Source organism: Microtus oregoni, unplaced genomic scaffold (assembly GCF_018167655.1).
Source record: "Microtus oregoni isolate MIOR12 unplaced genomic scaffold, Mior012 000014F_ref0000157, whole genome shotgun sequence".
Taxonomy (NCBI): domain Eukaryota; kingdom Metazoa; phylum Chordata; class Mammalia; order Rodentia; family Cricetidae; genus Microtus; species Microtus oregoni.
The window spans coordinates 41259973-41284400 of NW_024543073.1; the positions used below are offsets into that span (position 1 = coordinate 41259973).

At 45.0% G+C, this 24428-nt stretch overlaps 1 protein-coding gene across 1 annotated transcript in view; it reads right to left on the minus strand.

Moving 5' to 3' along the window:
* The window catches only part of LOC121455699, a 142605-nt gene extending 133326 nt beyond the window's left edge, over nucleotides 1-9279 (minus strand). The window contains exons 1-4 of the mRNA XM_041663327.1: nucleotides 9124-9279; nucleotides 8123-8200; nucleotides 3640-3692; nucleotides 1928-2159 (exon numbers count right to left, since the gene is read on the minus strand). Coding sequence (XP_041519261.1) covers nucleotides 1928-2159; nucleotides 3640-3692; nucleotides 8123-8200; nucleotides 9124-9279 — 519 coding nt within the window. The remainder of the gene's footprint in view (nucleotides 1-1927; nucleotides 2160-3639; nucleotides 3693-8122; nucleotides 8201-9123) is intronic.
* Between the last annotated feature and the right edge of the window lie 15149 nt (nucleotides 9280-24428).

Sequence of the window (24428 nt, forward strand, 5' to 3'; positions counted from 1 at the left end):
GCTGAGAGATGGCTCAGTAGTTAAGAGCATTGACTGTTCTTCAGGAGGACCCGGGTTCAATTCCCAGCACCCACATGGCAGCTTACAACTGTCTGAAGATCTAGTTCCAGGGGATCTGACACTTTCACACCAATGCCCATAAAGTAAAAAAAAAAAAAAAAAAAAAAAAGAAAGAAAGAAAGAGAGAGAGAGAGAAAGAACCCAGCTTTCACTGAAACCCACATCAACTCATCCTTCCTTTTCATGCGGTCTGTGCTCTTCTGCTGTGATGAAACGCAGAGCAAACCAACTTGGAGAGGAAAGTTTTCACTTCATACATCACCTGGGGCAGCCAGGGCAGGAATTGGAGGCAGAAACTGAAGCAAAGGCAATGGAAGAGTGCAGTTTACTGCCTTTCTCCCCACAACTTGCGCAGTTTTCTTTCTTACATGACCCAGGGCCACCTGCCCAGGACCAGCATCAGCCATGGTGATCTGAGCCTCCTACGTGAATCATTAATCAAGAAAATGCCCCACAGAAGTGCCCACAGGACAGTCTGCTGGAGGCAATGCCTCAACTGAGGCCCCTGCTTTCCAGGTGACTCTAGTTATGTCAAGTTGACAAAATCAACCAGCACAATGGGAATGCACCTGACTATTAATTTCTCTGGGGGCAAACCATCAAGTCACCAGGCAAACACTGCCCTCCCTCCCCTTTTTCTGACATCAAGCCTCATAATCAGCTGCCTTCAGCCTCCAAAGTCCACACAGAAGAGCTGTCCCTAGTTCCACACCCACTTCCTCCCAGGACAGGAGAGCAAACTGTTCTGAGAAAGAACTGGGGTGTGGGACAAGGAGGAGAGCTACACCACAGTGCTCAGGGGATACCTGACACTTGGGAACAGCTTTCCTGAGAGGCAGAGCAGCTCTCACCTCCTCTCTGTATCTGCCAAAAAGCTAACTATAAGCTTATACCATACAATTTATCCAAAGTGATTCTGTTCCCTCCACCATCTCCCCACTCCTGAACATTGCACCTTGCTCTGGTTAGCAGCAGCCCAGCCCTGCGGCACACATGGGAGGCTCTAACCAGCAGGTGCTGTTTGATGCTGTCCTAACATGCAGCATTACACTCAATCATCACATTCAGAGCAGGGGCTTACTCCCTCTCACAGGGGAAGAGACCTGTGCAATGAAACTCAGGAAGGTGTCCAGGGAAGATGGTGGAGCCCAGGCTGGCAGCTCCAGCCTCTTGTCCCGGCACGCAGGAGGTTTAAGGCAGGAGGATGCTAAAGCGCACAGTGAGACCCTGTCTCAAAGACCCAGACGGATGTAGCAGAAGGGAAGCAGGAAGTGGCCTGTCATCTGTAGATGACTGTGACAGACAGTTCAGGCATTACCTGATGAGCACAGCGCCTTGGTTCAACACAGTTCCAGCGACTTATCTGGTTACTTAACTCTACTTGTGCTGGCAGTGGTGGTGGCACATGCCTTTAGTCCCAGCACTCAAGAGGCAGGGGCAGGGGGGATCTCTGTGAGTTCGAGGCCAGTTGGGGTCTACATAGTGAATTCCAGAGCTACACAGAGAAACCCTGCCTCAAAAAAAAAAAAAAAAAAAAACACCGTACAGTTAAGCCTTTACTCCCCAGAACGCAATCCACTAAACCCTACCACGCTGCTCCACTCTACCAGAAAGGGAAGCAAATAGAACCGAACGGCGTCCGGGACAGATCTGATCTTCAAAGGAAGCGTGGGAGACAGCGACTCGGTAAACCAGGGGTACAGGTGCGTGGAAGGGTACCGGAGAAATGGAAAGGCCTGAGGGCGCCGAGCTCGGCACAGGCCCGCCACCCACAAACCCCGGCACGACTCCAGCTCCCGGCCTTCCACCCATAGACCCAGGCCACGCCACGCCTCCCTCCACAGCCGTCCTTCTGAGTTTCGCTCACTTTCTCCTCCCACGAGCCTTGGACACCTTCTTCTCCATCTTGGCGGCCGTCTTCTCCGCGCAGCGGCCCTTCTTCTCTTTCTTGCCCTTCTTGCCCATCGCGCCGGTTCTGAAGCGGCACCTGGAGACGACAGAAGGAGAGCAAGCGGCGTTCGGCCACAATTGAGAACGAGCAGCGGGCTAAATAAAGGTGACTTCCTGTCCGTTTCTCTGGTGTTCCGGCAAGCTGCCCACTGCACGATTACTTTGGGTCCGCCTTGCCGGTGCATCTTGGAATTCTCTAGAACGTGGCTGCTCCTGGATTCACTAGCTAAGTGGGGGACTCTAGACTGGAGCGAGTGGGCTTCTGGACGTCTCATATCCCCAGAGAAATTGCCGTGCATTTATGGGATTTCGGACCCAAGTTAAGGTAGCCCCATTCCCTACCCCGTGTAAAATGTGTCAGTCGTTGTCAGGCTCTCGAGGCACTGCCCTGAGCGAGAGAACAGCCCTTGCCCTTCTGTGGGCATGGCTCCGCTGATGACGTCAATCTATCCTCCCAACGGTGCTCAATTTATAGTATGACAAATATGTGGTAGGAAAATATGCTTCAGAATTTGACTCAAATGGCAGAGTGGAAGACAGATCCTGCGGTTTGAAAAAGCAGAGTGGAGGGCTGGACAGATGGCTCAGTGGTTAAGAGCACTGCCTGCTCTTCCAAAGGTCCTGAGTTCAATTCCCAGCAACCACATGGTGGCTCACAGCCATCTGTAATGAGATCTGGTGCCCTCTTCTGGCCTGCAGGAATGCATACAGGCAGAACACTGTATACTTAATAAATAAATCTTTAAAAAAAAAAAAAGAAAGAAAAGAAAAAAGAAGAAGCTTTGGGCTGTACTCCAGGAATGGTGCAAAGTAAAGACAAGGAAAAGCAAAATATCGGCAAAGGGAATACAAATGAAATTCCTTCTCCATGGGAACGCCGCCAAAGCACCGCCTTTAAACAAACTGGCTTGGATCTGGCAACCACTAATCTCTGAAGCTCTGAGGAAGCATGAGCTCCCAACTCAAGATTTTTCTGTAAACCTAGTTCTTAAGAAGAAAAAATGCTTTTGGAAAAAAACAACAATGGCGCTGTGTGATTTTTCTCGAGAGATTCCCAGAAACAGCTTTTTACCCCAAATAGGATTTCAAAAGATAAAAGAAATGCGTTCATTTTGGCAGCAGATACACTAGAATTGGAGCAATGCAGGGATTATCATGGCCAAGAAAGGATGACATGCAAGTTCGTGAAGCGTTCCATATTTTTTTCCTTTTATTTATGTATATATTCATGGTTTATGGAGGTCACTCATGAACCCAGAAGTTTATTAACATTCAGCAAATGCAATATACCTTGTAACATACAGGCAATTTTCAAGATATCCAGATGCCAGCGAGTGCTAGGGAAGAAGAGGTCACGATGCAGATGATTCTGTGATGCCCCAGGAATGTAAAGGGGAGCTCAGGCACAGCAAAGAGCTCTACTCCCCTGTCTATACTAGAAGAGACAACTCTTATCTATGGAGTAAGGATGTACTGCAATTCCTAAAATCTTTCTGCTTCCCCCAGCCTTTTTATTTAACATGACCTAAATATATATTCCTGGTTTACCCCAACCCTTCCCCACCCCCAGGCCTTAAGGAGTACTAGACACAGGAAGGCCGCAGGAAGGCCTGGTTTCCATAACCTCACGCCACAATTGGCTGGAAGTTACATGTACCACTTGGTTGCACAGTAGAATTTTCCTGCAAAGAAGAGAAACACATAGAACTTCACTGTGTCATCAGCTGCATTCAATGACTGTGCAGAGACCCTGGGTTCCCAACAGAAAGTCCTGATGACCTGTCCCTAGTTTGCAGCCCTTGGCTATCTTTAACTCTGTGCTTGTCCATAATCCTCTACTATAGGAAATGAAGATCTTGGCATCCGTGACAAATGTTCTAAAACAGAAACATACTCTCAGGGATGTTCTGTCGGTATATGAAAAAAAGAAGATGTTGGAAAAACAACTAAAGAAATTAGAAGAACTAACCTCAGTAGGTGACCATTGTAGTATGGCTGGACAGTGTGGCTGGACAGAGCTGACACAGGAAGGCCTTGGAGAAGGAAGGGCACGAGACATTGCCCTTTCTGGAGAGACACACATGGTATAGACAAGCACAAAGAAATTTGGAGAGGACACAGCACCAAGTAAACCCAGAGGCAGGACTGCCTGGATACAGAACAGGAAGGTCCAAGGGAGCCAGGGACATCTTCCTAGAGAGAACCCTGTGAGAAGCAAGCAGTGTGTGTGGGAGTGGGTGGGGAGTGAGCAAGAACCACAGTGGGGTTAGAAAGATGGCTCAGCAGAAAATGTGTTTCTTGTTCAAGCCTGCGGGCATAAGTTTGGGTTCTTGGCAACCCCATGAAAGCTGGGTGTATAAGGGTCTTAGTGCAGGGTTCAAATACAGATGAAATCCCTGGCTTTGCCGACCAACCAACCTGCCTGAAACAGTGAATACTACATTCAGTGAGACACCTTCTAGGATGCAGTATTGAGAAGATACTTGATGTTAGACTCTGGCTTGCCCATGAGCACATACATGTATGCATGTGTACAACACACATATCCGCAACAAAGCAATTGCAGTGTGTTTCTTGGTGCTATGGCCATCCTGCCCAAAATGAATCTCTCCACTGTTACAGATGGTTGCTCTGAGTTCTGCCACCATGTCAACCACACCTCAGGAGGAGCGTGACAACAGTGACCAGAGCATGTTAGATCCAGTGAGTGCTTCTTCTGTGGGTGAAGTCACAGAGTGTAGACTGGAGAACCCACCGACTGAAAGGATGAAACTGCGGCCTCGGAAGACGCCTCAGTGAAGGTACTTGCTGTAGTGTCCAAATTGAGGTCAGGTTGGGGAATCCTACATACTTTGTGGACTGGAACCCAATCACACACAACCCCATCACATTTCATGGGACTGTTGGGAAAACAGAGGGAGGAGCCCTGTCTCAGCTTGGTCAGTTCCCCCCTGCATCAGAATGCTGCAGTCACTCCTGTTAGTTAGTTGTTGTTTTTGTTGTTTTCGTTTTTGTTTCCAGACAGGATTTCTCTGGGAAATGTTCCTGGCTTGACCATGAATTCATTGTGTAGACCAGGACAGCCTTGAAATCACACCTACCTCTAACTTCAAGTTATGTTAATAAAGTTGTGCACCACTACTGCCTGGCTAATCTTGACATTTTTTGCTATGCACCATGCAAAATTCTGAGCATGTAAAGAGCATGTTCTCAGATAGTGTGTCTTGTATAAATTAGTGCACCAATAGTCAGGTAACTCCTTCCAAGAAGTATTGTCTGGGACTGAAGACTTACAGGTACCAGAGTTCAGCTCCCGGCATTCATATAAGGGGGCTGACAAGTGCCTGTAACTCCAGGTCCAGAAGATTCAATACCCTCTTCTGAGTTCTTTAGGGCACCTCCACTCACAAGCACATCCTTCATCCCCCACATATGCATAATTAAAAATAAATCTTTAAAAAAAAGAAAGCAAAACAATGGTTCTGAAGAGACAGACCTAACTGGCTGCTCTTCCAGAGGACCAGGATTTGAATCCCAGTTAACAGGACTAGGTTTCAAGGAGTACTGGATACAGGAAGATGCCAGAAATGCCTGGAATCCAAATGAAAGCCACGCTGCAACGATGCTATCTAGCTCATCAGCTTGGGAGAGATGGGTAAGCTTTGCTGACTCAGAGCAGGAGAGCTGTGGACAGGCCTCCCGGGGAGCTCTTGTCCTGCTGGACACAGCACCAGCCTTGGTGTCCCCGCTGCACCTTAACATCATACGTACAGAAATTTATCCCAAAGGCAGATTTTTGTTACAAAAGTCAAACACACAGGTCATCGTTGGGTCACGATTGGGACTGTAGGAAATGACATGTGGCCACACCAAACTTGGGGCAAGTCAGTGGCCAGAACTGAGAAAGTCTATAGTTCACTGATAGCACACAGATGTCAAGGGGTGGTGTTAAGTGAAAAAGGCCAGGAGTGAGGCAGAGCAGGTGATGCGGCTTCTAGCATCCTCATGTCCCATGTCTGATGTGTGGGAACCATAGAGCTCAGAGCGGTCAGGTTGCTGTGACCGGAAGTGCTCTAGATTGCAGGCTTTGTTGAGTTTTAGAGTATCTACATATCCATGGCAAAGTTTCTTGGAGCCACTCAGGAGGCTGAGACAAGAGGATTGTCCATTTGGAACACATGGGGTACATAGTGAGACCCCCATCTCAAGAAATCAAAGCAAAACAAGCAACTATTTCTTGGAGAGAGAAGCCAAAATTTCACTTATGCCTCCAATGTGCTGTCCACAGGGCCCAAGGGTGATCTTATACATGATGTTAGTGTGTGTAACTCTGTGACCCGGACTCACTTCTCTGGGTGGCCTTCAATACTGCAGGCCACTGTGCCAGGCTTCTTCTAGTCCTTCCCTTACAGGGCAGGCCCTGTTCTGTGCCCAGGCCCTAGCACCTGCCTGTGTCCAGCATCTATGTCCAGCAATGGACAAATTGGTCCAGTGGATGCTCCCATGGGGAACTGGTGTCTCCGATGACAGCAGAGATGTGGGCCTTTGCTCCACTCGCCGCGTGTGACTGCTTGCAGTGAGGGTTTTAGATCTTTGTTCTTTTCTTTTCCCCCTGAGCTGGGTTTCTCTGTGTAGCTGACTGTCCTGGAACTCACTCTGTAGACCAGGAGTGCTGGAATTAAAGGCGTGCGCCACCACCACCCAGCTTTCTTCTAATTTCTTTAGTTGTTTTTCAATGATCTTTTTTTTCAAATAGAAGCAGATTATCCATGAGAGTCAGACTTTTTTTTAGAACATTTTTCATGGATGCTAAGTCTTCATCTCCTATAGTAGAAGATTAGGGACAAGGACAGAGTTAAAGATAGTCAAGGGCTGCAAACTAGGTACAGGCTATCAGGACTTTCTGATGGGAACCCAGGGTCTCTGCACAGTCATTGAAGACAGCTGATAACGTATTTCTCTTCTTTGCAGGGAAATTCTGCTGTGCAACCAAATGGTCCCTGTAACTTCCAGCCAATTGTGGGGTGACGTTATGGAATCCAGGCCTTCCTGAGGCCTTCCTGTGTCCAGTACTCCTTGAGGCCTAGGTTCGTTGCTGGCCCAGTTTCCCTCTGCTCACTGTACCCTACAACATATGCTGCCCACATGGCTTCATGGTCTAGCACTTACCTCATTCACCGTTACAGCTCTTTTCGCATTGGAGAAAATTTTTTCAAGATATGACACTCTCCAGAGATGATTTAAATATATAATTTTCCATTTCAAAGCAATTCTGGAACACATTCTTGCAAGTATCCAGTTTTCCATGTGGTAAGCCTACGATTCATAGGGAAATGTGGTAAGTAAGCTTGTGTATCTCTCCAGGCTAAGGTTTGCCATAGGGAGTGCAGGCAGCTGTCTTTTTTCCCTGGTATAAACCTCAGAAATGTGCTAACAATAGCCACAGACTTCAAGCTACTCTGCCTTGAAGCTGAAAAGCTGCACGAGATTTAGCTGAAGGTCTGCTCTGAGAACAGGCAGGCTACTGTACCCTCTGCTCTGTCTATCTTTAGGCAGAAGGCCACTTCCTGCAAACACACCAGCAAGCTCCTGCCCTACCCAACCTTTGGAGCCCCACCCTTAGTATCAATGCCTCTGCCCAGATCCTGACTCTCCAGGCAGCAGCCCTATAGGAAAGAAGTCAGTAGAAAATGTGACACTGCAGCAGGGACAGCTAGGGCCACACACTGAGGGAGGGAGGAAGGAGTGAAGGCCATGCATGGTTCTGCTCTGGACAGGGAGGGCAATTGTCCTTCCCTCAGTCTTGCCTGCCCCAGGTATGAAAGCCAGTGTATAAATACTCTGAAATCCATGAAGTTAAATCACAATGAAGGAAGTTTCTTGCACAAAAAGGAGACATTACAGCCAAGCAAAGGGAAACAAAGCTGGCTGTGTTGGTTCCCACCTGCAATCCTGCCAATCTTAAGGGTGACGTAGCAACACTCGAGTTTGATGTAGCCTGGGACACAGAGTGACTTCCAAGTCAACCTTGGATACAGTACTCAATCTCAAAAATAAGTAAAATAAATAAAGGGGCTGGGGGAAAAGAACCCAAACCAGAGAAGTTACACACCTGTTTCATCTTGGCCTCATAGGCCTTGAAGGTTGCTCCTGCCTCCTCGGCCTCTCTCATTCCATTCATCACTTTTTCCTGTGTGAAAAGAACATCATGAGATGAATAGGTAGAGCTCACCCTCTAAGCACCTGTCTCTGTGTATCCTTTACCAAGGGATGAGGCACAAAGCCTCAAAACCTAAGTCCTGATGCCTCCTATGGGATGTGGGAGACGGTAACAGCATCAGGAAAGAACCCCCCCTTAGTGTGCAAGGAGGAGGCTACAGTGGGTGTGCTAAAACCTCCATCATCTAAAAAGATCCCAACCCATATCCTTCTCTAGAGTGGAAGTCCGAGGAGGCAATTCTCACCAACACTGCCCTTGCTCGTGAGACTCTGAACTCAGAAAACTCACATGGGAACCTTCTTCAGCCTATTAAAGTAGTGAATTTGAAATTCTACCACTCATAAGGTTGAAATAGGAGTTTGCTGTTATACCAGAACACAGATTGAGTTCAAGGCCAACCTCATCTATAGAGTAAGTTCTAGGATGAACAGAGCTACACAGAAAACCTGTCTCGAAAAAAAAATGAAAAAGAATAAAGGGAAGAGTTACTTGAAATCTTGAAATTGAAGTACTGTGAACAAGCACTAGACATGAACCCAGAAGTGAGGACTCAGGTCTTCAAAGTTGTCCCAAGATAATGTGTGGAAAGATGCCAGAGATCACGACACACTGTGCCACTCACAGGAAGGGCACACAACTCCCTTCCACAGTGAACTGTGTGGAGATACATCTGTAATCACATTTGATACCAACTGCTGGCTACAGGGGACTGACTGCAGCATTCTGATGCAAGGGCGAACTGTCCAAGCTGAGACAGGGGTCTTCCCTCTGCCTTCCAACATTCCTATGAAATGTGATGGCTCTTTGCATGATTGGGTTCCAGCCCAAAGTCTTTAGGGTCCCCAACCTGGCCCAAGACGGGACACCATGACATTCACTGATGCAGGTCTTACCTCAGAGACAGCTGATCCTCTTGACTGTGCAAAGAGCTTTTGCCTCTTTGCAGAGGCACTCTCTGGAAGCTGGCTGAGCTGGTCTAAGTCCTCCATGCAATTTTCCTCAATCTTCAAAATGAGGCTGTCCACCTGCTCCTGAGGTGTGGTTGGCATGGTGGCAGAGCTCATAGAACCCTCCATTGCCTGTGGAGAGGTTCATTTTGGGCAGGATGGCCATAGCACCACGATGCACACTGCAATTGCTTTGTTGTGGAATGTGTGGTGTGTACATGCACACTTGTATGTGCTCATGTGAAGGCCACAGGCTATCATCAAGTGACCTACCACTTAATTGGAACCTTAGACTTAATTGTTTTAGGTAGGGACCAACTACTTCCCTATTTTGGGAGCAGGAATTCTGGCAACTAGCCACACCTGTTGACAAGACCCTTGAGATATCAGAAATCTTGAGTTACAACTATGTGGGACCTTTGAGTAAGAAGCACAAAAATCTGTAACTAAAACCAAGTCTCAGACTCTGACCTCTGGCCTCCTTCGGCCTCCACAAGACAGGGGCTCCAAACCAATAAAGAACCCCCACTAATCTTGCTTGTCGGGAACACTAGAATGGCACCAGCCAATCTCAAATACAGCTTTGGGCCATGGTCATAATGGAGATGATGGCTTACAATTCTTTCAGCTTCACAGAAGACACCTGGATGCCAGGCGGTGGTGGCACATGCCCTTAATCGCAGGACTTGTTAGGCAGAGGCAGGCCAATCTGAGTTCAAGGCCAGTCTGGTCTATGTACTTGTAGTTCCTGTGGGTCTACCCCTGCTCCCAGGGTTCTGTCTGGTCTATGCAGTTGTAGGGCCCATGAGTCTACCCCTGGCTCCCAGGGTTCATCTTGAAGACAGTATCTGGCCATCCAACTAAAACATCCTGTTTGACAGTTTCACACATGGATGTAATGCATTCTGCTTTTTTCAGCTTTATAACATGAAAGAGGACTGAATTTTGATTAAGTAATTTTTCTGTATTTAAAAAAAATAAAAATAAAATAAAAATAAAAAAACATCCTGTTTGTTCCCCTGTTCCTTTTTTAAGTAAAGCTCTCCACGCTTTAAGGAAGCTGAGCACAAACAGCAGGGTCATATGGCTAACTAGTAGCCACACTCTGATCCTCAGACAAGCTTTATTTGTTATAGCACAAACAAAATATCACCACACCCTCCATCTCCAATGCTGCCACAGTGGTCTGAGCACCTACATCATTATGCCTTTTCCTCTATAAAGGACTGAAACCACAATTCAAAATACGAAATAAATCTATCTTCCCGTAAGCCATTGTTATCCATTACTGCAGTCACAACAATGCAAAATAAACCAATACACTGTCTTAACTCACAGGCAGTGGATAGCTGTGGAATACATGGTAAATGCTGGTTGAATGAATAATGACTCAAATAATGAGAAATCTCTAACCAAAAAGTAGGTAGAGTGTGACAGTTTGCTTTAACACGTCAGCAGGTAGAGGCTCTCTGTATGCAGAGTAACAAGCTGGTGGTACTCAGGCCCAGTGGGATGCTTCTTTAATCAAGGTAGGCTGTCGCCATAACAAACAACCCCAGAACCTTTTTTTAATTAATTAATTTATTTATTAATTATTTCTGCCTCCTCCCCGCCACTCCTTCCCTTCCCCCAATAAACTCCCCCTCCTTCATCAGCCTAAAGAGCAGTCAGGGTTCCCTGCCCTGTGGGAAGTCCAAGGACCTCCCACCCCTTTCCAGATCTAGTGAGGTGAGCATCCAAACAGCCTAGGCTCCCACAAAGCTAGTACGTGCAGTAGGATCAAAACCCAGTGCCATTGTTCTTGACTTTTCAGCAGTCCTCATTGTCCGCTATGTTCAGCGAGTCCGGTTTTGTCCCAAGTTTTTTCAGACCCAGTCCAGCTGGCCTTGGTGAGGACCTGATAGCACATCCCCATTGTCTCGGTGTATGGGTGCACCCCTCGCGGTCCTGAGTTCCTTGCTCGTGCTCTCTCTCCTTCTGCTCCTGATTTGGACCTTGGGATTTCAGTCCCGTGCTCCACAACCCCAGAACCTTATGAGAGCTAACATGATGCAGATTTCTCTGTGTTCACATTAGCATCCAAGGCAGATTGTACAAGGCAGGAGGGAATTAGACATGGTCCACACAGCAGTTCAGGAACCACCCTGTGGCTTCTCCATTCCCTATGCCTCAATCTTTTACTAGACATTTTTATTTATTTGTTTGGAAACAGTGTCTCACTTTGTGGACCTGGCTGGCCTGTAACTTTCTATGTAGCCAAGGCTAGACTTGAACTCATAGAGCTCTCTCTGGCTCTATGTACTCAAGTACTAGAATTAAAGGAGCATAGCACTGTGCCCAGCTTCTGCCTTATCTTCTGCATGGTAGGGAAGGAAAGACAGAACCTGGGGAGCCAGAAGAAATCACTAGTGAGGGGAAGACCAGCAAATAAACAAGTCACTCCCGCCTTCATCTGTTTGCTACAACTCATAACATGATTTTGCCTGACTGCAAGGAGAGCTAGGAAATGCACGTTAGGGACACTGAGCACTGTAGTGCTGGCCGTGCCCATCAGGTGTAGCAAGGGGCTTGCTGAAGCTCCGCTAGTTCCTGCTCAAACAAAGGGAGAGTTAAAACCCCTAGTCACTAAGACACAGCCTGCATGGTGTCCTAAGAAGAGCAGACATGTAGTTACTAGAGACAACACAACAAGGAAAGAAGAGAGAGAGAGAGTGCACATGATGCAATAAGAGATTGCATCAAAGCCTAGCCCTGCCCCTGGTTGACAATGATCCAGATTCACAACCCAAATTTGCTTTCTCTTTCTGAACTTCTACCAGCTCACATTGAAATCTGAGGAAATAATCACTCCTATTCTTTGCCTATAAAATAGAAATTGTATTTCCCTTCAGAACTGACAGTGAAGATAGCATAATCCACATAGAAAATGCCCACTGCATCATCTGATACACAGCAAAGATTCCATAAAAATTAGCTATTGGTGACATCATTATCATTATTACAAATAGATGGAGCGCAGAAAGTTTGGAAGTTTATTCATAAAGTTTACAGCTTTCCTGTTCACAACAGACAGCTATAATATTTTTCCCTGATTGCTTTGAATATTCCAAATAAGGAAGGTTGATCCTGATTTAGACGGGTTTTCCTTGAAGAATCAGAACTACCCTCAATCCATGGGCTATTCCTAGGCAACCAGAACTATTGTCTCCAAGATCCTTGGAAATTACATGCTAAGAGAAGAAGAGAGGCAAAGAGAAGAAACCCACAGACCTTGGGGTAGCCTGAGGCGCTGTGGGCAAACACCACCTCACCTGATCTTTATACTGTTTGGGCAGTATAAAAAGAAATGGATATGAGCTGTGGTGGCACACGCCTTTAATCTCAGCACTCGGGAGGCAGAGGCAGGTGCATCTCTGTGAGTTCAAGGCTAGCCTAGTCTACAAGAGCTAGTTCCAGGGGTAGACTCCAGAGAAGTCTACAGAGAAACCCTGTCTCGAAAAACAAAACAAACAAACAGAAAAAAAGCAAAAAGAAATTGCAAGCATCAGGCAACATAACAAGTCATAAACTGAAGTTACTCCTTGAACTTGGAGGTTGAAGCCCTGAGAAACAGATGGACCCTAAGTATATATGTCTCTCTGCCCATTTGCCATAGGGAAAATACTAGGCAGTATCTGCCTCCTGCTTCTCACACAGTGACAGTGCAGTTAGAGCCACTGCAAACATCCCTGAAATAACCCATGGACCAGGGCATGGCTAGTACAAAGTCTTATGCCATCCTTTCCCATGACAGGCTCATCACTAATCATCAAGAGTCCACAGAGCTTCCCTGAGCACAGTAGCCATGTAAACAACCCCAGAAGTAAGCAGCCCTTTTATTACATAAGATGAAAAGGAAATCCCAAAGAGTAGAAGTGATAGGCTCAAGGCTGACGGTCCAGGGTGATCCAAGATAGGCCAGCTAATGTGGAAATGCAAATCTAGAGGCGAGAGAAATGGCTCCAAACTTCTCTTCCATAGGACATGAGTTTGATTCCCCGCAATCAAACTGGGATGCTCGTAACTGCCTATAACTCCAGCTCCAGGGAATCCTGTATCCTTTTCTCACCTCTGCAGGTGAGAAAACATACACACAACAAACAGACGCACACACACACAGATACACACACACACAAGCACAAATAAGATAAATCTTGGGGGGAAATGCCCCACAATGATTCAAAACACAGTCCAAACCCAATCTAGCACCATGTCTTTAACCCACATGGCCTAGAAAATGAGATACTGCAATTCTTCCTTTTGTGTTCATCAACCTGCTATTCACTTTGTAAAAGGCAAGTCTGGACCTAGTAGAGAACAATACACAAGAGGCAGAAAGAAGGCAAGGAAAAAGAGGGTGGGTCTAAAAGGAGTAAATGGAGAGAGAGGAGGGAGAGGGAGTGAAGCTTATGTTTGTGCAAGACATTTTGACAATATCTTTATATTCACTATTTTAAGAGTCTCACTGTATCTCCAGCTTTATTAAGAGTTGAAAACTAAGTTCAGGTAGGTGAGGTGACATGCCCAAGGCCACACAACATCTGTTAGGCAGTGCTAAGACTCACACCAGGCCTTCTATGCTACTCCATACGATAGGAATCCTTTGGAAGCACGTCTCTTTCTCTATGAACCAGACGTATAAGTCATCCATGTGAATTGAGAGGTCATATCAGCAAGGTCAGATCCAGGCTGCCTCCCCCTGGGTCTCTGCCCAGAGAAGGCACATCTGTTGATGGTCAGCTGAGGATATCATTCAGTGGCAGCTGAGGCCAGCATGTGGATGCCAGATGCCTGCCATCTTCCAGGCCAGATCTCTGTCCCTCTCTCTAAAGATGTCAGTGCCTCTAGAAATAACCTGATTAACGGGTGGCCTGTTATAGATTCACCCAGCAAATATTTATTGAGTGTTTACTATGTTCTGGGCACTAAGCCAGGGCCTTGGGATGCCGAAAAGACAATTCGGGGGACAGGAATTGTAAGAGAGATAAATAATTAATATGTTTATGAATAAATTGAGAAAATATCAGAAGTGATACATGTAATAAACAAAGTTATCTGAAAAAGTAACTTGGAGATTAAGTGGGGCCTTTGGAAATAACCTGTAAACCAAATTCTGAATGATTGAGGAGGTTATCCACACAGAGAGAATCCAGGAAAGCACCCCAAGTGCAGGCAAAGCAGCTGACTTAAACGGCCAGCAGGAAGCTGGGTCAAGGGTTGTGGTCCCATAGAAACGTGGAAAGTGACATAACATAGACTTGGAGAGTTTGAGCAACATATCTCAGACTCCAGTCACTTCAAAATGACATCAGTGAAATGACATCCCAAATGAATTGTGTCAGTTACTAACCTCTTACTTCTAGGACTGGTTCCAGAACGGTCTTCGTTTCTTCTTAGGCCATTGCAATTACTCATGGGAAAACATGCACAGGAAAAGCTTAGCAAGGCTCCAGCAATGTGATAAGCACCAATGTGCAATAGTTAACTTTATCATTGCAATGTGTGATCAGGCATTTCAAGATGCCTTTACCTGGTTTGACCCTCCACAGAAACAATCCCCAAACTCATGTCTTTTTCTTCACCATCCACAGAAAAAATCCCAAACTCATGCCTTCTAACACAAAATTAAATACTTTGGGAAATAGCATGGGGACACTGGAGTCATGTAAAAATGGGTCCATAAGACATTCAAACTTTCCAAACTAGTTTGTTTGTTGTAGGAGCCCGCTTGTTCATTTCCAGATGCCTAGACTTGAAATAACCACACAGAAACTATATTATTTGCAGTACTGTTTGGCCAATAGCTTAAGCATATTTCTGGCTAGCTCATATCTTAAATTAACCCATTTCAATTAATCTTCATATAGCCATGTGACTGGCTTACTGGATAAAGTCACACTGCATCTGCTTCTGGCAAAGACTACATGACATTTTTCACTCTGCCTTCTTTCTCCCAGCATTCAGTTTAGTTTTCCCCACCTAGCTCTGTGCTGGGTCTTTGGTCCTACTCAAAATTGTAGAAGTCCAGGAAAACTGAAACACCATTTCCATGAGGATAGAACTGTAATGAGCTTGTCTGTTGTAACATTCCTTGTGCCTCTCAGCATGGGCACCATGTGGACATGGAAGGACACAGTGAGGACATGTAACTCTGGCACACAGGAAACATGAAGATAATCAGAAACATGAAACAACAGAATGCCTGCAGAAGCAATAGGTATGACTGTTGCTATGAAGTACATTGACAGTGGACAGGTTTCTGCCAGTCATACTAAGGGCTTGTGCTTCCCGGCCAGGCTCCTCACCCTAAGAGCAGAGTCAAATCTGTTTGCCACCATATTTCTCAGTAGGGACTGGGAAAGATACTGAATTATGGATGCAAAACTGGATATATAACTTGTGTCTCTTTACCTTCTTCAGTTTTAAAAGATAGGAACCTAAAATAACCACTTACTTATCTGGAGAGTGACATATACAGTTCTGGCCAACAAGAGACAACAGTACCCAGGATAGAAGTTATTATTTCCTTTCTAGAAGGTAGGTGAGTGCAGCTTTATGTATGTGCGTGTGTGCGTGTGTCGGTCCTTTTATCATTTCTCATGTGGGCACCAGGTGAAGACAGACACTAAAAAGAAATCCCACACTAGCTCAGAATTGAGTATGATAGAGGACTATTTATTTAGGGGTAGACTCACAGATCACAGTCCTCTGAAAAAAATGGGAAACAAGAACCGAATCCAGCAGCCAGAAGGGAGAGTGAGCACTTGCTTTACATCAGCATGGACCATTCTTATGAGCTCAGAACCAGCTCTCCCACTGGCCTCAGGCATTGATAGGAGAGGGTGGGCATCGATCTCTCCCTGCCCCACGACAGATGAGTAGTGGAGATAGCTCTCCCATGCTCACGACTTCGGGGCTGGCTCGCCCACATGCACGAGGACTTTTAAGCTACTTTATCTAGTAGCCCTGCCAAGGATGAATATTTGCTGACATTTCCTAGTCACGCTGGACCAACTGGAATCATCAGAGGCATCCCCTGAAATCTTGAGATCTAAGCATTAACCTCAACCTTATGTTGGATACCTTCTTTGTCAAATTGAGCCTGGGGACTTTAAACTGATGTAGCCTCTATTTTGAGCCTGTGACTGAAGCTACTTTGGCTCCCAATCCTCCTGACTACTCTTCCTCTCACCCTGAAAATCTTGACTTCTAGAGGAGCAGCCTTAGAAAGGGACTTCCAGGAGAAGGCGATCCACCAGAGTAGATTCCAGGCTATCCTTGTGCCTCTCTACACAGGCACTGCCTTGAGGATAATAGTGTTATCATTCTTTTACCATTCTTTTTAAACTTTTTATTGATTCTTTGTGAATTTCACATTATATACCCCAATCCCATTAGTCTCCCCATCCGTCCATATCCACCCTTTGCCTTTGTGACCTCCCCCCACCCAAAAGGAAACAATAAATTTAAGATCTCATTGTCAAAGCTGCTGTGTGTCACAGTATGTCACACAGTAAACCCTTTTGCCCAAACAGCTCTATTTGCAAATGTTCATTGCAATGAGTCACTGGACCATCTCATGGCTTCTGGCTTTTGCTAAACTGATCTTCACTGGGACTCTTCTCAGAGTGTCTCCTCTCAGCTATTCTGTTGTTGCCCTGTGGTCATGGAGATCCTGCAGCCTTGGTTCTGCAGGACTGACCCCTTCATGTGTTCCTGTAGTTCATGGATGGGGTAAATGTGGAGGTGTATCAACTGAAAGCACTGGATCTGGGCCTGCTTGGTAGCTGAGTGGGTCAGCCCACCCACTCTCCTGCACCTGCACCACTAAGGTAAGCTCTCCCAGAGGAAGGGTGAGGCCTGTCCTCCTGCCTGTGGCATATGACAGATCTTCAACCTTCACACCTTCAGGGCCAGCTCTCCCACAGTGCCCAGGCAGGGAGTAGGAACAGTTCTACTCTCAGGCCTTTAGGGACAGCTTTCTCCCACACAGAGGCAAGAGGTAGGGCCAGCTCTCCCACAGATGACATCCAGGAGTAAGGTCATCTCTCCCACATCCCCAGTCATTGCTGGTGCTGCAGGTCAGTGACCGGTGGGACCAGCTCTCCTGTGGGTAAAAGTCACAGGGCCAGCTAAGCATGGCACTCAGACATCAACACAGCTTCCAGCTAAGCATGGCACTCAGACATCAACACGGCTTCCAGCAGCAGCGTAGACCCTGCACATCCATTTGGCCTTTGGAGGTAACATGGGCTACCAAACACAGGCATCAAAACAGACCCCAGCTGCCATAGAGCCACAGACCTCAGAGGTAGCCTAGGCCTGGATATCCCCATAGTTCAGACGGTGGAGTACCTTTGGTGTTAACTCAGGCCACAGACATCAACACGGACCCCAGCTGTGGCCCTGTCACAAAGTCAGACATGGCCCTGGGTAGCAACATGACTTGGTGTGGAAGAGTGATGGGTAAGGTGTGACTGACAATGGACACGTGCCGGTGGAGGGGTGGTATTGCAGACATGCTGGAAGGAGCTCAGAGCCTAAAATTTGCCCTTTAATGAAGATGTTTGCTAACCTTAATCTGGACAATAAGCCAAGAGATGAAATAGAAGGATGTCAGGAAGAAGGGGTCGGATGAGTGAAAGTTAGACAAGTGGGAACAACTGCTGTCTCTGCAAAGGTATCAGGAGGAACAGTCATAGAATGAAAGGAGCGGAACCATGCTTTGTGACTTCAGAATATTCTCAAGCCAGCTGTGGTAGTAGCTTGTGATCCCAGCACTGGTCATGCATTTCAGGCCAGCCTGTGCTACATTCTGAGCTCTGACTCCAAAATGACAAGCAAAAGTAGGCATGGGAAAGGAGGTAAGAAGATGAGGAATGGGCAAAGAAGATTTGCATTTTTTTCATGGACTGTTCATTTTACTTTACTCAAGAAAAGGGCATGAATGCCAAAGGAATGTAAGCAGGAGAGGAAGCCCAGGAATCAGGAACATGAGGAAGACAACATTGATTGTAGCGCCATTGTGTTGCTAAGTATCTTTATTCACTGGTGGAAAGACTACAAGAGCCAGAGGCCCATGATGCTTGTTGCTAGGTAGTGTGTCCTGGACATGACAGGGAGAATGAACTCATGAAATCTCAATAGTTTGCATGCCTAAGTAAGATCAGCACAATGACATCACCAACTGGCGTGCCAGTGTGGATGAGGGAAATCCCACAGGATCCCACCCTAGCTGAAGAGCTACAAGGGATCAGTGGTTGCTGAGATGGGGAGAATTACTTTTCTCTAAGGACAAGTTTCTACATAAGATGTCCAATCCCAAGTTGTCAGCTTTGGATATATATATGAACAACACCAAATGGATTCAGTAGATTGTATATACATGTGTGCATATGTATACATATATGCATGTACATATAAAAATAATAAAGTTGAAGCCATTAATATAGGGGTAACATAGGAGGAGTTTGAAGAAGAGAGAGAGAGATGGGAGTGATGCTTATGTACAGAGTTCTCAAAAAAGTTATCTTTTTAAAAAGCACAATACAAACATCAGGAGGAAAATAGAGGTAAATAGATGTGGTTGGCCCATGAGCTCAGAGCCTCCCCGAAGTCACACTGTTATTTGTTTTGACTCAATAAGAAATGTTTCCTGGTAAATGGATGGAGCTAGAAAACATTATTTTGAGTGAGGTAACCCAGACACAGAAAGACATTATCACATGTACTCACCATAGGTGGTTTTGAAACATAAAGAAAAAAAATTCTAAAAACCACAATCCCAGAGAACTTAGACAACAATGAGGACACTAAGAGAGACTTACATAGATCTAATCTACATGGGAAGTAGAAAAAGACAAGATCTCCTGAGTAAACTGGGAATATGGGGACCTTAAGGGTTGAAGGGGGAAGGGGAGAGGCAGGGAGGGGAGCAGAGAAGAATGTAGAGCTCAATAAAAATCGATTAAAAACAAGATAAACTTTAAAAAAGATACACTCAAAAAATAAATAAAAATAAATGTTTTCTGGTAAATACCACAAATCTGATGGTCCCACAGGCACTCAAGTCGCAGACAGAACATTGTCATGAAGGTTCTGTGTTTGGAGATGATGCTGAACAGGCTGCCAGCAGGTTACTTTTGCATGTATAGCCACTGCAAAAACAGTAGCTCCAAAGGCACCATTGGCTTCTTTTTGTGTGCATCGATGTTTTCTAAAGCTTTATTTTTATTTTGTGAGTGACTGTTTGCTTGTATGCATATCTGTAAGCCATGTGCATGCTTGGTGTCTGCGAAGACCTGAGGACAGTGTCAGTGGAACTGGAGGTCCACGCTGGCTGTGAGCTGTCATGTGGGTGGTGAGAACTGAACCCTGGACCACTGGAAAGCAGTATGCTTTCTTAAATGCTGACAAGCTCTCCAGTCACGTGTTTTGTTATTTGTTTGTTTGTTACACATGTGTGCTTACTCTTGCTATTAAGATAATAAGTCCTTTGCTAAATTTTTTTAAAGCCATGACTGGTGAGAGATGGCTCAGCAGTTAAGAAGACTGACTGCCCTTATAGAGGACCCTAGTTTGGTTCCTAGAACTTACGTAGTGGCTCACAACCACCAAGTACCACAACCAAGCAACTTGTAGAAGAAAACACTTAATTGGGGCTTGCTTACAGTTTCAGAGTGTTAGTCCATAGTCATCATGACTCACTAGAAGCTGACAGGCATCACGCTGGAGCAGCAGATGAGAACCTTATGTCTTGATCAGCAAGTAGCAGGCAGAGAGAAAGAGAGAGACTGGGCTTGGTGTGGGTTTTTTAAACCTCAAAACCACCCCCCAGTAACTTACCTCCTCCTACAAGGGCACACCTCCTAATCGTTCCAAAAAGTTCATCAATTGGGGATTAAGCATGCAATATATGAGCCCATGGGACGGTTTCTTCTCAAGAAGGGACCTGATGACCTCTTCTAACCACTCCTGTGCCTGTTATCACAGACACATGCAGGCAAATTGTCCCTACACATAAAATAAAAATTTTAAAGCCAATATTCAACTCATGGCTTCATGCTGAATATGGTGTTGTCTGACTACTATACCATTAATAAACTTGTGTATGTTCTTTCTGTAAATTCCTAGGATGGACACTAAACAGACAAAAGCTTTAAGATATACATATACTCTCTTTCAGTTCCTTTTTATATAATTCTTTTAAATAATATCTTTATTCTTTGAAATTTTTATACATCTATAGTATATATTTGGGGCATGTAAATTTTTAAATATTATATTCATAAATAAGCAAGCTGATAAAAATAAAAGACGAAAACAATCATTAGTGATACAGACTAAACCACAACAAAGTTTCATTTTATTTGTTTGTTTGTTTGTTGTCTTTCTTACAGTTTTCAGGGCCAAACAATAAAAAATGGTGCAGGGACAAGAGAGTTTGCAATGCAAGCAAAAGAACCTGAGTTCAAATTCCAGAACCCAATATAAAACCAGGCATGACTGCATATACCTGTAACTCCAGCCCTGATTGGTAGAAAAAGGCAGATCCTACGAACTTGATGGCCTCTCAGCCTAGCCAAAATGGTGAGCTTCAGACTGACTGGAAGACCATATGTCAAGGGGGAAAAGCAGAGAGTGACAAAGCAGGCCACCAAAGCTCTTCTGGCCACCCATATAAGGGCGGGGAGCATCAAGCAGGAGATTGCTGACACTCCCTTTTTTCCTTGTGCTACTATAGCCATGTGCTTCTTTTCAGGTTAAATCTAACTTGCATCCCACATTTTAGTGGCTCTAAAATCAGGACACATTTTATGACTGATAATAGAACATCAGTTTTGTTTGTATGTTTTACTTATTGTTTTGAAATGAGTCTCATATGTAGCACAGAATAGTCTGGAACTCACTATGTAAACCAGGCTAGCCTCACAGTCATAGCAGGCCTGCCTCAGCTTCCCAACAGATGGCATTACAGTTTGTGAGCCAGATAGCAGCAGGACTCTTTATCTTTATCTCTCTCTTCTACCTTCTTCTTCTTCTTCTTCTTCTTCCTCTTCTTCTTCCTCCTCCTCCTCCTCCTCCTCCTCCTCTTCTTCTTCTTCTTCTTCCTCCTCCTCCTCTTCCTCTTCCTCCTCCTCCTCCTCCTCCTCCTCCTCCTCTTCTTCTTCTTCTTCTTCTTCTTCTTCTTCTTCTTCTTCTTCTTCTTCTTCTCTCTCTGTCCCTCTATCCACTCTTCTTCCCCCCCTCCCCTTCCCTGCTTACAAGAAGCAATAATTTCTTTTATTATCAATGATATCTCTGACCTTTTTTCAAAGAGAAAATACAAAATGAATTTTTTTCTTTGACAATCTATCAAGAGATGATTAGTTAGCAAAGGGACTTCCTTTGTGTGAGTCTAAGTTGAGAATGAGATACACAAAGCCCCGGGGTTTATCTGTGTTAAATTAATCACTTTAGAGAGAAGGAAATGAGAACACTTGAGTCACACCTTGCCTATTGGGATCTCTTCCTAGCAAACTTAGGAAATGTGATGAACCAGAGAAAATTTGAGAATGGTCAGCAGAATCTGACCTAGAAGAAATAAAACATGTCCTAATTCCTATGAATTATTAAACTTTGTCTCCAAAGTAACTGAGGTACAAAGTCAAAAGTAATTAACCTCTTTTCTCTGAGCCAGTCTTAAAAGTCCAGGCTTTCATAAGAGGCAAGTCCCCAGTCACTAAAGAACCCTCCAGGGAGAGGAAGCAGAGGGGCCATCTGCCTAGGAGAAGCAGAACAGAGAAGGCTATGAGAGTCTGAGTAGTGGCCAGAGACCAAGTCTGTCCTGTTCAGAGTCAATGCTCAGCTCTACCTTCACCTTCTGCCCTGCAGAAGATTTGAAGAGGAACTTAGCAGGTTCCAGTTAGCCTTTAGTGCACTCTATTATCAGCTACACCCAGCCACAGAAGAATCTGTGGTGCTAGCATCACAAATGCAAGGCCTTGTGGCAGCTGCACCAAGTCAGACACAGAGGTACTGTCTCTTTAAGAGCTGGAAATTATCAATTCCCTTAGCCCTGCCTGGAGACTTTGGGAGAGGTCCATTCAAAGGAAACTAGCCAGGTCCAGTCCAGACTTAAACACTGCATAAAGAACCTGCCTCAATTCTCCATCAATATCGTCAAGCAGCAGATGGAGTCTGAGCACTATATCAAGATTTCAGGCTTCTGACAGAAGTCTAAATTAAAGCAATTTGCCTAAAAACCACTATCTCCCTTAGATGTCATCTCAAAACAAGAGAGAAAAACCTGTATGTGGGCTTATGTGAGTCAGGGTTCTCTAGAGGAACAGAACATATAGAATGAGTATATATGGAATTTATTAAAACGGCTTACACAGCAATGACTGCCTATGACTGGAAGGTCTAAGAACCCAGTAGCTGTTCAGTCCATGAGGCTGGATTTCTCAGCTGGTCTTTGGTATACATCAGAATTCCAAAGGAGTAGGATCAATGCCAGTGAAGGAACAGGCTTGCTAGCTGAGCGAGAGGCTGCCAGCAGCTGTGGGCCAGATTAAAGGTGGATCTTCTTCCCACATCAAAGATCCAAATTAGAAATGGGGCTTCCTACTTCAAGTGATTTAATTAAGAGAAAAATCCCTCACAGTTGTGTCCAGACATTTGGATTTTAGCTAATTCCAGATATAATAGGTTGACAACAAAGAATATCCATCAAAGGAGTCGGTGGGAGTTCCCCTTCCTTTCCCAGTAGCTGTAAAATGAAGTCCACTTTTGACTTGGAAACATTGCTCTCTGTTAAGGCACCACACTAGCACATAGTAGGTACTTTCTACATATTTGTCGGACAAATAAAAGAAGAAATACATTTTTAGAAAAGCAGCTACTGTATCTTTTCAGGAGCTTAGTTCATTCCTTTACTAAGAAAACACCTTGGGAAAAGGTATAAGCATTGTCTCCTTTCTATGAGTTAGTCTATCTACACCTTTCAAACATCTGGCCAGGAGTTCTAGTGCATCTGAAGGTTGCTAAAAGGAAAGGAGGAATAATTGTCCCCTTAATGAGATAATGTGATTATGTGAATCCACAGTGGGGGGGGGGGCGCACAAAGATGGGGACCACCAAAGTCTAGTAAACCAGAAGTAAAGTTTATTCCAGGAAAAAGAAAAAAATAAAAAATTAAAAAACACCACTGGGCACCAAAGCTTGTCAGCTAGTTGAGACCACAGTCAGAGGTGGACCTGTAAGGCTGTGGCCAAAGACGGTCTTCAAACTCCCCCTTTATAGCAAGAAGCAACAAGCACTAGGTATGAACAGAGAAATTTTTACAATCTTGCGATGAAACATAGATACAAATTTCCCTTCTTTGCAATTTCTAGTAACAGGATTTTTAGTTAAACTAGTGTTTATATTTTAGGTTTTTGTTTCTCCCTGGCACTCCCCGATGGTGTTTACCGAAGCTCTGCCCTCCCCCTAATGCTGCCAGTTTCACATAGCAGGGACAATGCATAACCGAAAAGTCACAAACATCCCACCCTCTAAAGGTTAACTTAGCTCATATCTGTTGTTGATCATGGTGGCAGGAGTGTTATCTTAGGGCTAATTCTCAATTTGCAGAGGGATGCTTTGGTCTTGTAAACAGAGCAACCAGTTGTAAAATGCAATAACCCACTGCTGATAATTGATCCTTGAGCAGCTGAGAAAATAACCCATTGCTAATAGTTAATCCTTAAGTTGCTGAGAAAGCTGCTAAGAGCCTGTTCTCATTCTCCTAGGTTTACAACTTTATTTCTTTTTTTCTATATTCTTATTTCTGAAATCTACAGATGTCTGAACATGCTATGCCGGACACTCTGGGCTCTCTTCCCACTCATTCCAGCATGTGGTTGCTTGAGCTCCATGCAGATGCTCACACATTTGCACTCAAAGGCACGACTTATCTTTTCATCCCTTCCCCTCCTTCCAATTGCTACTGGAATGTTCAACTTGACTGTCTTATCATTTTGCTTTCAAACTCTAATAAAATTGCCCCTGTACTTCCTTTAGAGTCTGTTACTTAATTTTTTATTAATGAGACTAAGAATCCAAAAGGGGAAATTCTGGTTCCACCCCCCTCCAAAAAAAAACTTGACAGAAAGAGGAGATTGAACACAGATACAGAGGGCGACCATGTAAAGATACATGGGAAAGATGACGAGACTTCAGGTAACACCAAC